Raw genomic sequence first — 12,803 nt, 5'->3', positions numbered from 1 at the left:
TTGGATTTTAAAGATCATCTGGTTCCAACTCCTCTGCCATGAGCAGGGACAACTCCCACTCACTCAAAGTCCCATGAAATTTGTCCTTGAGTCCAGTCACTTCCTCAGTAGTCTGTAAATTACTTTGAATTATTTAAGACCATTCAGGCTAAAATTTGTCAGGGTGGGAAATGTTGTCATCCCTAATTTCTAATCCCAGCCTCATTGCTGATTTAGTGAATACCATTAGATGCATCTCTTTACTTTCTCAGGCCAGTGAACCAGCCAGTGCAAGGAAGTTAATATTTACTTGTGTTCCTGACTGATATTTAAAGTATTTATTTAATACTCTCGGTAAAGCTCTTTCAAAATCATGTAAAGAATTAATGCTATTCCAGTTTCTATTATCTTTTTTATGGGTTTTATGTATTTTTTTTTAATAGAGCATGTCTCATCAGCTTTTGTACAGCAAAGTTTTCATGTGATTGAGTTGACTTTGTTTAAAGGAATTGGTGCTCTTAGACAAGAAGCAGGTTCTTCTGAACTGCAGTAGCAGGCTGCATGCAGTCCAGAGCAGTGCACAGTCATACAGGGTCATTTCTCCCATCTTCAGTGTCAGTCTGATTTGGAGAATAAATGGGAGCACACATGCAAGCAGTTACTTTGTTCCAGGGGTCATGAGATAACTGCATAAAACTCAGCAGGTTTATTATTTGGCATATTCACCATAGGAATATCTTTCCTAGAAAATGTGAACTGAGTTGCCTTAAATTGATTTAGTAAATCAGTTTACTGATAGCAGGAAAATAACTGGGGTTTTAAAGTAAGGGAATTTAAAGATACAATTGCATCAGTTTAGCTAGATTGGTTCCTAAGCTGATTTTGTTGCTCCAGGTTTGGGGGTTTTGGGTTTTCTTTTTGGCATGATAAAGTCTCCAAATGAGTAGGTAAAATTTCAATTTTAGAATTACAGTGAGGTAAATTTTTCACCTTTGTAAGGGGACTCACTTTATTCCAGGTCTCTCCTATAACATTGCTCAGATACAGCCTGAAATAGTGAAACCATGGTCCTGTTTAAGTCACAGTATTTAGACTGAGCAAAACTCCTATAACTTCAAGGCTTGCACGTGTTTTTAGCCTAATTACTGCACCAGAGAGTTTGTTTATATAACAGGGCATGAATATAAAGTGACAACTCTCAAACTACTCTGTTGTATGCATTTCTCTGTAAAGCAAACTTAACAGTTCAAAGTATTAGTACTGGATTATGAACCACATTTTTTAAAAAGTTTTAAATTTGATTAAAGTGGTAGTTTAGAGAGGGTGAAAGTCCTCAGTAGCCCTGGGTTGTAGGAACACTATTAATAAAACTGCAAGAAGGTCTCCAGATTTTTCCATATTGCATTCAGCAGCTTTGGCATAGCTTTCTCAGAAATACCAAAAACAATGAAAATTCAGAGAAGAGAGATGAGAAAGGGTTATATTTTCCTGTGGGGTTTTTATTTTTTCAGCCTGCTTTGGGTAAATAGATAATTTCATCCTTCAGCTTGTCTCTCCAGAGTCTTTAAAGAAAAACAACAAAATGACTGTACAACAGTATGATTTTTATGGAGTGGTAAAAAATACATCAGAGATGAGCAGCAAAAACAGAAATAAAATTATCTTATTCCTTCAATCCCAGGACAGTTTTCCTTTTGTTAAATTTAATTTCAGTGAGGGAAGCTGGGAGCTGTTTTCAGTTTGGTTTTTTCTGTTTGGTTTTGGCTTTACCTTTTGTTCAGTTCATCAAGGTAACTTGAAAGCTGCACCCTGGGACTCTGGGAAAACCAGCTTGTGAGCGACACCACTTGCTAAAAAATACTGCATGGTTCTGTTTTCACAGCTGCTGGAGCCTGACATGGAGGTGGTGCTTTCCCTTCTGCATCCTGCATCCCATGAGTTTTGGGGATGCAGGAGAAGCCAAGACATTTCCCCCCAGCAGATTCCATCCCTGATCTAGGCTCAGTGAAGCCGAAGGGATGAAACAGAGGTGTTTGCAAATAAGACCTCTTCCAACTTGCCTAAAAACTTGTTGAGAATCATTTGTAATGTTTATTTCTTCCCTCCTGTTGGCCCGTTCAGTGCCCAGATCCATGCAGAGCAAGCATCTCCCTCCCACCTGAAGGACTTGCCAAATGCTAATTGACTGTTAAAAACATTCACACCAGGGTACAAACGTTGTGCAGCTTTGCTGGCAGGGACCAGCAAGTTACTCCTGAGGCTGCTGCAAGCCAAGCTCCATAGGTCTGGGAATATGATGCCTCAACTCGAGTGGTAGAATAAACATGGCTTTGGCTTTTTGAAGTGCTTTCCACTTCCTATCATGGACTCATTTCAACATTCTTTAATGAATATCCTTTTCATAATTCTATTTCCTAAATGACACCTCAGTCCATAAACCATGAAACAAAAAAGGTTCCCCCAAATAATTGCTTGACAAAGACTTTGCTTTTTAAATAGTTCATCCCATTGTTGCTCCTCAGGGATTTTTGCACCCAACCTGAAAGCCTGATAATTAATTTTTAAAAATAATTTTTAGATACTTTTTTCACCTTCTTTCTTACAATTTTTTACAAGGTGCATCAAGTCTGGCTTTGGGCAATCAAGAGTGTTTCAGATCCCAGTTCTCATGCAGAGAAGCACTTAAGCTCATAGCTCTTTAAGCACATGAGCAGCTCTGCTGAAACCAGTGAGCATGATCACATGCATAAACTCTCAGTGAGAGTGTCATACAGCAGTACCAAGCATGAAAGTGAGAAGCAGGGATGAGAAAACTTCCTTTGCCTAAAGCAGGTGTTTGGCATTGCAACCAAAGAGACAGTGAGAAAAACACAAAGGAGCAAAAACAAGAGGTCATCCATTTCTGTTGAAATCCTTCCCTTTCTTACTTAACACCGCTTTTTTGGGGTCTGTGCATAGTAGATATATCCCTGTGGTACTTGATAAAATCTCCATCTGTGACAAGATGTGAAGTTTAAATACAAAACTAAGAAAACCACTAGAAACCTTATCCAAACATCTGTACATCCAGAGGACGAACGTTTTCCTTATCAAGGTAACATTTTTTCACACAGCTCTGGAAGGCTGTCTGTTATCCAACACTACACAGGCAGATAAGCCACTTGGCTGGAGGTAGCTAAGGGTGAAGTCAGAGACCACAGGCAGTGATTCATCTGCCCTGCTCTAAATGTTTAAGAGTCAAAAAAGATGATGTGTGGAGTGCTGTCACACACAGACACTCTGCACTTATGTATTTCTAGTAGACTAGGCTCAGTCCATGACTGGGCTCCCCATGTTCCCTGGTTTGCATGAGGCATTAGTCAGGTTAGTAGAGATGCCAAGATAATTCATATGGGAATGTGTCAGAGAAACCTCTTTCCTAATAGTTTATTTCATCGTATGAATTGATCCAATTGGTGCATTTGTTTGGATAATCACTCCTTAAAAAAAAAAAAAAAAAAAAAAAAAGAAAAAAGAAAATGAGTAAGTATGGCCAAAATAAGTTGGTGCTAGAAAAGCATCAACAAAGGTAAACATGTTCCAAAGAAGGGATGGGTATGATTTCAATATACATGAAGACAAAGAAGCTGAGCTTGGACTCCTGCCTCTGACGCTTGCTGTTATGAGGTAAACCCTATTTGGGCTTCAGATTTTAGGTTCATAAAATTAGACTGATGACATTTCTTGCAGTTATTTTCCTGGAATCCTTCCTAGGGAGTTGAAACAAACAGATGGGGTAGTGCTTGCACTAATTTTGTATTCCGTCTCTTAAAACAGCTTTGATCTTGTTACCATTGGTGGAATCTCCATTATCCTGCACTTTGAGCGGGCTCCCTTCATCACCCAAGAGCACACACTGTGGTTGCCGTGGGATCGCTTCTTTGTGATGGAAACCATAGTCATGAGACACGAAGAGAATGAGATCCCAAGCTGTGACCTCAGTAACTTCGCCCGGCCCAACCCTGTGGTCTCTCCTTCTCCGCTCACTGCTTTTGCAACTTCCTGCTCAGAGAAAGGTCCTATTGTTCCTGAAATCCAGGTATGAGCTGTCTGAGCTGAGGGACAATAATTCATAAAATCATAGAATGGTCGTGTAGTTCCAGCCCCCCTGCCATAGGCAGGCACACCTTCCATTAGACCAGGTTGATCAATGCCCCATCCAACCTGGCATTGAATTGGGACTGGGGCATCCACAATTTTCTCTGGGCAACCTCTGCCAGTGCCTCCTCATCTCCATCTTCTTTCTGTGCTTCTTTTGACCAAAGCAACACAAATGCAACTATTCTCCTGCTTTCCTAACAATAAACATTCCCTGTTTGTTACCCCATTTTTCAGACATTTGTCAGGAGCACTCACTCCCAGGCACTAGCTTTACCAGATTTCTTTTCCCCTATCCCTGAGAGACAGAGGCAAAGCACTTGTGGCTGACAGTTCACGAGCTGGGACTCTTGTGTGACCAAAAACAAGCCCTTGGTCAGCCCTTTGGCATTCAGCATGCCCAGCACCAGGCTGATGCCCTTCTGGCTCATGCTCTAATGCCTGTCTTGTTCAGGAGCAAATTCCACCCACTGGGCACTGTAAACCTTGGTGGTGGAATGTTGGAGTGAACTCTCTCATTGTTGGAAGTCATACCCCCCTCAGCTCTACTCAGCTGCTGAGACATGCAGTCAGCCAGCAGATGGGTGAGAAGGGGCCAGCCTGCAGAGCACCTCAGTTTTGTTGCATTTCATGACATTTGGAATGGATGAGCAGAGTGAGAGGGTTATGTTTAATTTCTCATCCCCATTTTCCTTTTTTATGGGTAAGTGTGAGTCAGATAACCTTAACAATTTGCTGTGACTTCAAAGTATTTTGTCAAATGGAAGGTTGTGTTTTAAACGGAATAGTCCAAGGAACCAAATTATAAATTTTTGCTAAAAACACTTAATTCTGTTCAAATATATGGATGTAGCAGCATTCAGCCTTTGCTGCCTTGGACGTGCTGTTCTCTGGATTTCATATGCCAGTGTTCAGCATGTCCTGAGTATTGCTTTAAGTGACAATAATCTGCCAAGGTGGAAATAATAACAAGTGTAGAGACAAATTGTGTGCTTCCAGCATGACTCCACTGGGGTTACAGTACTGTTAATGAGGAAAGAAGTAACTTTAAACTTTCTAATTTTAATAAACCAGGTGCTAAACCCAGTAGTAAATAAAGCTAGTGGTGTCTTTACCTTTCTCTCTGGACCAAGTCTTATGATCCTTTCTCACACTAATTTCCAATTACAGTCCCCATGTTTATCCCAGCATAATTACTAATTAAGTCCTGTATCTTGTAAAGTCCATCATGTTATAAATTTTTGGTTCAGAATCTTGGTTTCCACATCTTTTTATTAAATAAACAAACACGATAATGAAAGGTAATGCTCAGTGCTGCCTGGGAAAAAAGCAAATATCTGATACAGTGCAAATATGATCATGACTTCGGTCATTTGGTACCACAAACACCTTCCAGTAGACCAGGCTGCTCAGAGCCCCATCCAACCTGATTTTGAATGTTTTCAGGGTTGGGGCATCTGCCATCTATCTGAGCAACCTGTGTCAATGTTTTTCTACCCTCATCAAAGATATTTAGTGCCATTTGAAATGTGCTGATGATATCCTGCTTGACTTCCAACTGCCAATCCAGAATGATCCCCCTATCAGTGTCCTGCGTTATATCTTTTGGATCCTTTTAAATGGCAGATCACTTGGACATCCCAAGTCCCAACAGACACTTGTAGTTATGGACTCTTTAAAAGATTAATTAATATTTAAAAGATTAATCTTTAAATTAAATTAATCTTTAAAAGATTAATTTTGAGATTATAAGGAGTTCACATGCAGTTGTCTGGATATGTACCAAATATCTGAACTCTTGTTTAAGTGGACAGAAATCTAACCAATACATTAGAGGGGCCTGCACATCACTTAAGCTGACCACCCTGAAGCTTTCTGGTTCTCACTGACAGTGTCAGTTAGATTCCACTGGCTGAAATTGATGGTATCAGTTTGATTCCACTGACTTAATGTGTGTGTTTACATCACATTGTTTATGTGATGTAGACATCTCATAAATATGCTCGCGTGAGATAGTTCATGCTACCTCATGTGAGCATATTTATAAGTTGACATCCGGATTTAGATGCCTTAAACTGGAATTGAATCCCACTCTTAAGTTTACAAGGCAACACCAAACTTCTAAAGAGTCTGTATCTGCTACTATCTGTAGGCAAGACCTAAAAGAGCAGTTCAGAGCAGACACCTAACTTAGGTTCCTAAATTGACATAAGATGAATCCCATACATGATGAATACAGTGCTTTTCCTGTGTGCCATATGTCTGAGCAAAAACCTGTAAATCAATATTCCACCTCAAATATTGACAGCTGAAGGTTAGCAGAGTTTGTGGTGCAGGAGTTTACAAGAAAATCTGATTTGTGGCAGAGTCCTGACTGTACTGCAGTTCAGAAATGGACTACTTTTCATTTCTATACTGGATGTATGCACAATAAAAAATAACCTAGCTGTCCATTCCTGCAGCTGCATTTTATAATACCCAGTTCTCAGTAGGGAAATGTTAAATATAAAAGGTGTAAGCACATAGCTGGGAGAAGGTGAGAAGCAGATAGCAGGGCTAGGAAAGAGGTTTTGACAAGTGGGTAGATAAGAACCCCATGAGCTCCAACAAATAAATGCAGCGCTCTCTACCTGACTGCATTCAAAAAACCTAGTAGTACATTTTTAATATTTGATTCAGGTGCCTATAGACAGATCTGGAGACATTCAGGATGCCCTGAAGTGCCCTTTCAGGCCTCCAGCTGTACTTTCAGAAAGGTGGAGATGTCAGAAAGGTCCATGTTAGAGTTGTCATGCCCTTGCAGAAGTTTTGGATACCACAGAGTGTCTCAAAAGTACTAGATGTCTATGTTGAGGCCCCTGAATCGGACTCAGAATGTTTTTCCTTTCTAAAATTCTCTCTGAGCATCTTACAAAAGAAAAAAAAGAGAAAAAAAAAATACATTGACTGTTCCTTGCCTGTTTGCTGGCAGGGCGAAGAGTAGCTGTAAGAGACATGTGTAACCCAGCACACAGAAACAAGATTTCCTACCTTGTCTCATGCAATGAGTAGAAAAATTGCTACTAAGACAAGAGCAGATTCTCACCACAGAGCCAAGAGAACATGACAGTGAAAATTGCGATCCTGTGTAAATCCCCAGTAAGCCTGAAGAATCAGCTCTTCTGCCTGCCCAGACTCGTGGCTGGACCTCTTTAAAAGAGCAGATTATATTGGTTAGTCTGGGATAAACCCTAAGAGTGTTTCACAAGGCCTGCAGTAACAGCATATGAGTTTGTCTGTGCCAAACAGCAATTATCAAATAGAAATAAGGGCACAGTTTAGCTCTTCTTACTTATAGCACATTCAGATTATTTTATAGCTGGTTTTCCGCCTTTTCTCCCACTGATATCCTATGAATTATACACTCCCCCCCCCGCCCAGCAGTGCTGTGTTTTGTTGCTAGTTTGTCACCACTTACAAACTACAAATATGTTTTGAATTACTATTTGAACCCTCTCTGCAAGCAGACACCTTTAAACACAGCCCCTTGTGCTGTTCAGTGCCTTGGCAGCGTGGGGCTGACCTTTTCTTTGGAATGGTTGACAGCAGAGATAGATCATGACAGAGAGAAATAATTACTTATGACAAGAAGCTGAAGCAGACTTTCTAAATGGTATCTCCATGACAATTATTTTTGCCTGTTTTTATCCTAATGGGGTTACATATGAAGACAGATTTGATACAAGGAACCACCTTTACTACAGTTTGGCTCAGCTTGTCTCTGGTTGAGCCTGGTCCCCATCCAGCTTGTTGATGATCTCATAAAATATATTTTTTAAATCCTGGGTTTTCCCAATTCTGTCGTATTTCAGCCTCCTAAGCACTGAGATATGTAAATTAAAAAGATTGCATTAGAGAAGGTAAATATGAGCACAGTGGATTGGGGCTTTAACTGCTGGATGTATCTGTTTTCAAGTGTTGCAACACTCCAAGCCTTTTAGCCAACACTTTAAAAAGTGTTGGGCCTTGGATAACATCTCAGAAGAGGTGTTTTCAGGGGGTAGGTCATGAGATTTGTCATTTTTGATAACACTAACCAGGAAACCTGTAAGAGTTGAGCAACTCACTATGCCAGGGTGTGCTGCCCCCACATAGAAGGAGTTGGGTATAGGAGTCACATAACTTGTCAGGCACAAGGATCATGGAATCTGGAATCTCCTGAGTGGGAAGGGACCCACAAGGATCATTGAGTCCAGTTTCTGGACCTACAAAGGACACCCCAAGAATCACACTGTGATAGATGTTATCCCTTCCTGATGGGTGGATCTCTTGATCCACCTGCCTTCAAGCTTCCTCACCCTTAATATTCAGAAGATGATTATTGCTAGGGATGCATTTTCCAAGTTCATTTAGGGTCCAGCACACTGAAGAACTTCAGAAATGACACAGGAGAGAACTGTGCCAGCTGTGACCTTTTAACACATCCCATTAGCAGACCAGGCTTTCCAGCTCACTGATAAGCTTCTACCTTCATTTTTCAATATTTTCCAGAGGTTGCTGACTTGTGCCAAAAATATCCAAGTTGGGTGCTTACCAACTTTCTTGAAAGTGACAATGTTTTTCTCCTAAGATTTTTTTTATCAGCATCTTGCATGGAAAGATCAGCACAGTGACAGGGATATACTTGTATTACTTTCCATAAACTTTCCAAGCATTTCTCTATTAAAAAAAAAAAAAAAATTAAGCTCTGGTGATACTTTAGAGGTAAATTACCTGAAAATCCTATTTTTATTGAGACTTCTCTGTTCTCAAAGCAGAAAAGGTTTTCCCTAATGTTTCTTCAGTCTTTTCTGAAGTTTTATACTGTAATGGGCAACTATTAGATAACTGTCCCAGTCAGTCAGAAATGCCCACACTTATGGCTGTGGGGGGGAATAAAGCAACTCACTTAGAATACGGAGAAGTTTGGAAATGAAAGAGAAGGAAGAGTGCAAGGGAACAGGAAGTAGTTGTAGGTGGTAGGTCAGGACAACAGTTTTATCACCTAAGTGAGAAGGCAAAGAATTTTAAGCAAGTACCAGAATAAGTAGGAACAAATGTGAGGTCAGAAAATAAGGACAAGAACACAGATTAAAAAAAGGCTAGAGGTAGATGGTAGATCAGGTAGAGAGGCACAGAGAGGAGGTAGGAGAGGAGCAGTTTCAAAGTAGGAGAGATGGGTAAGTCAGAGGAGGGAGGATGGAATCAGGATTCACTAATGTCTTGGAGAGAATTGCATGTTATGGTCAGGACCAGGAAACATCGTTAAGGCCAAGTAGGGTGTGATATTTTACTGGGAAAAGGAAGCCAGGAGACAAAAATTAGAGGCCTCTAAAACCTATGATGATAAAAGACAGAAAATGGAAGTTAAACTGATGGGCTGTAATTATCTGAGATCCCAGGCTCTTTTCTCTGTGGGTCCTGGTACTCCTTTTAAGAGTGAGTCTCTTTGTAAACACTGACTTAATGTGACACTTTGTTGCCCTGTTCTCCCATGTAACAGAGATGGAGAAGGTGGGAGGCATTCCTTAGCTTCCAGAAAAAGTTATGTATATGATTTCATACTTGATGCCTACTAGGTGCCTTTTTAGACATGCCTGCCAGAGCTTTTATACAGGTGTGTTTGATAAATTACAGCTTCACCGCCTTTTGCTGTCTGCTCACTGCTGATTTAACACCTCGTGGATTGCTTTTCCACAGGCTCTACAAGAAGAGATTAACGTTTCTGGCAGTAAAATAAAAGTGAGTTACCTGAGCAGTCGCACAGCTGGCTACAAATCAGTGCTGCGGATCAGCATGACCCACCCCACCATCCCCTTCAACCTCATGAAAGTCCACCTCATGGTGGCCGTCGAGGGACGCCTCTTCAGAAAGTGGTTTGCAGCAGCTCCAGACCTGTCCTACTATTTCATCTGGGACAAGACAGATGTCTACAGCCAGAAGGTGTATGGGCTCTCAGAAGCCTTTGGTAAGTGACCCCAGGGTTTGTGCCTCCTTTTAGAAGCAGTGGCAGTGATAGACCCTGTCCTAGATCAGTATGATCTGACTGCAGGCACATGAATGGTCCCGGCAGATTTGCTGCAGCACACATTCCCCAGCAGATGAATCCCAGAATGTTTTGGTTTGAAAGGGATCTTAAAGACTATTTAGTTCCAATGCCCCAGTCATGGGCAGGGATGACACCCATTAGATTGGGTTGCCCAGAGCCCTGTCCAGTCTGGCCTTGAACACTTTCAAGGACAGAGTACAAATACTTATCTGTTCTCTGGCTCATGGCCCAGCACATATATCCTAAGCTGCTCCCATCATATTCATACAGAAGGAATTAACTGGAACTAGAATTTTTTGGCTGCCTCTAAACTGTAGCCAAAAACTGTCAACACTGCTTTGAAAGGAATCCCTGGGACAGAGCCCTGATTGCCACTGCTCCTTGTGCCTGACCTTCAGGGTTGGTCTAATCTTAGTTTCCTCTTTGTTACCCATTCAAGAATGACATTCCATACTGGGTGTTTAGTGAGAAGAGGTGATGCAGTTCTGCAGCAATTGCTTCCCATCTGTCAACACCCAGCGGACATTCAGTTAAAGTTCTTCAACTGAGTCTAGTCTAGTCCCTTTAGGCTGCCAGGAAATGATATCAGCAAAATGGGAGAGATCCCAAATTAGAAAATACAGCTCCTGTTGATAGAAGGATGGCTCATTATGCCTCATAGCTCAACTGAAGAAAAGTCTTTTTATAGGAGTTGCAGGTTGCCTGGTTTTCCAGGAGTAAGAATAGGTGCCTTCTTACTCTCACTCAGGTTAAGCTTCCTTGAGCAGGCTGGATTTTACACCCTACCGAGCCTTACCCAGCTGGGAGTCCACATTGAGAAATGTAGCATATCCTGAAGGACTCTGTGTGCATGCTCTTTAAGATGCTAGATCATCAGTGGGACCTGGAGTGCTCCATGAAACAGCTCTGCAGCTCCAGAGCTGCAGGTCTGAGGACATCAGCATTCATGCCTTCAATGATTCCCACCTCCAGAACAGTGGAAAATATTGACCTTTCATATTCTAACTTACATCTTTTTCTGATACAATCTGCAAAAGGCTATGTTTGATGGTAAATCCTGAGTTCTCTCAGTGCTCAGCACTTTTCAAAGAGGCTGGTAAACTTGTACAATCAGACAGTTTTTTTTATATCTAGTAGGAAAAAAAAATCTATGTAATTGCTTTTCATTTGTGTGGAACTTGCAGTTCTGCTCTGCTTCAGCTGTAAAGATTAGAAGAAGAAAAGCAGACCAATGAAAATGGTCCTGCTTCTTCTGAGAAAATCGTAAAGGAGTCATTATTCCGTCAAAAACATTCTTTTCCTTCTGTTGACATAATTTTAAGCAACTCCAGCGTGTTCAGTGGAGTTACTCCTGAAAGACTCTGATTAGACTTCATGGCAAGCAAACTTTTGACATTGACAATTACCATAAGTTAACCTGGCTGAGACTGCTGCCTCTGAGGGACTCACTGCCCCATGCATGAATTGCACAAGTTTTTATCTTCCAAGAAAGACCATAATCAAAATTAAGTTCCTGGCATGCACTCTTTGATCAAAGAAATTACATAGGAGTAAATTTCTCCCATTAGAGAGTCCAGCAGTGGTTTACACTCTCAAATCATAGCATACCCTGAGTTGGAAAGGACTCCCAGAGATCAAGTCCCAATCCTAGTATTTATTGTTTAAAAATACGTCCTTAAAGCAGTGTCTTTTGACTTTTTAGCACATTTGCCCAACACAGACAACAGCATTGACCTTTTTAGATGTGGAACAGACTTTTAAGAGGAAAAAATATTTTGACTGTGCATTATGATGATGACATTTTCAATTGAATTAGCAGTTTTCTGTAGAAATGCTCTTACCCCTGCTCAATTGCAACTCTGTGTGTACTGGCACTGCATTTCTGGGTTACTAATCTAAGGAGCCTTTTGTTTCTCTCTTGTTCACAGTTTCAGTAGGTTATGAGTATGAATCCTGTCCAGACTTAATCCTGTGGGAGAAGAGGACAGCTGTGCTTCAGGGTTATGAAATTGATGCTTCCAAACTTGGAGGATGGTCACTGGACAAACACCATGCCCTCAACATACAAAGTGGTAGGTTGTCTGTGACTCATAACAGGAGTAATGCAGCATTGCAAGACCCAGTTTCTTCTTATCACTAGGAATTCAAGAAAAATAAAGGAAAGAAACCTGACCAACACATGTGCTCTCTCATTTGTTTTACTAACAAATTATTTCCAGTAACCTACATTTAGAAGAAATTTGGTGTGCAAAATGTAAGAGAAGCTGGCCATCATGAAGTAGTTGAATGTCAGCCCAACTTTGTAGTGTCGTAAAAGAAGGGTGTTAACAAGGAAAATATTCCTAAAATAACAAAGGGGAGCCTATTTATATTGATGCTCTCACTAAGCATAAATCCACCCAGAGGCAAACTCCAATATTCAAAGTCTACTTGCAAAACAAGAGGCTTCATGGGTCCTAAAGGAGAATGGAAGCTTCCAAAGTCCTTGAAGACTGCTGAGGACTGCAGAAAGGAAGCTTAAAAGCTAATCTGAACATGTTCAAGGGTGGAAGCACTGTGTCCCTTTGGATAATAGTGGTATGGGAGCAAACATCTCATTCAACCCACATCACTGCTGAGA

The 12,803-nt window shown here is 41.0% G+C and overlaps 1 protein-coding gene across 45 annotated transcripts in view; it reads left to right on the top strand.

Moving 5' to 3' along the window:
• Positions 1-12,803, top strand: part of TENM4 (teneurin transmembrane protein 4) — a 1,535,912-nt gene that overhangs the window by 1,454,421 nt on the left and 68,688 nt on the right. For all 45 annotated transcript variants that reach the window (XM_072936977.1, XM_072936960.1, XM_072936968.1 and 42 more), the window contains 3 exons: positions 3,796-4,057; positions 9,835-10,102; positions 12,112-12,255. In XM_072936977.1, the coding sequence (XP_072793078.1) occupies positions 3,796-4,057; positions 9,835-10,102; positions 12,112-12,255 (674 nt within the window). The remainder of the gene's footprint in view (positions 1-3,795; positions 4,058-9,834; positions 10,103-12,111; positions 12,256-12,803) is intronic.

The sequence above is a fragment of the Taeniopygia guttata genome, chromosome 1, assembly GCF_048771995.1.
Source record: "Taeniopygia guttata chromosome 1, bTaeGut7.mat, whole genome shotgun sequence".
NCBI classification, from domain to species: domain Eukaryota; kingdom Metazoa; phylum Chordata; class Aves; order Passeriformes; family Estrildidae; genus Taeniopygia; species Taeniopygia guttata.
The sequence above is the reverse complement of the archived record's forward strand: the minus strand, read 5'-3'. Positions and strand labels throughout refer to the sequence as shown.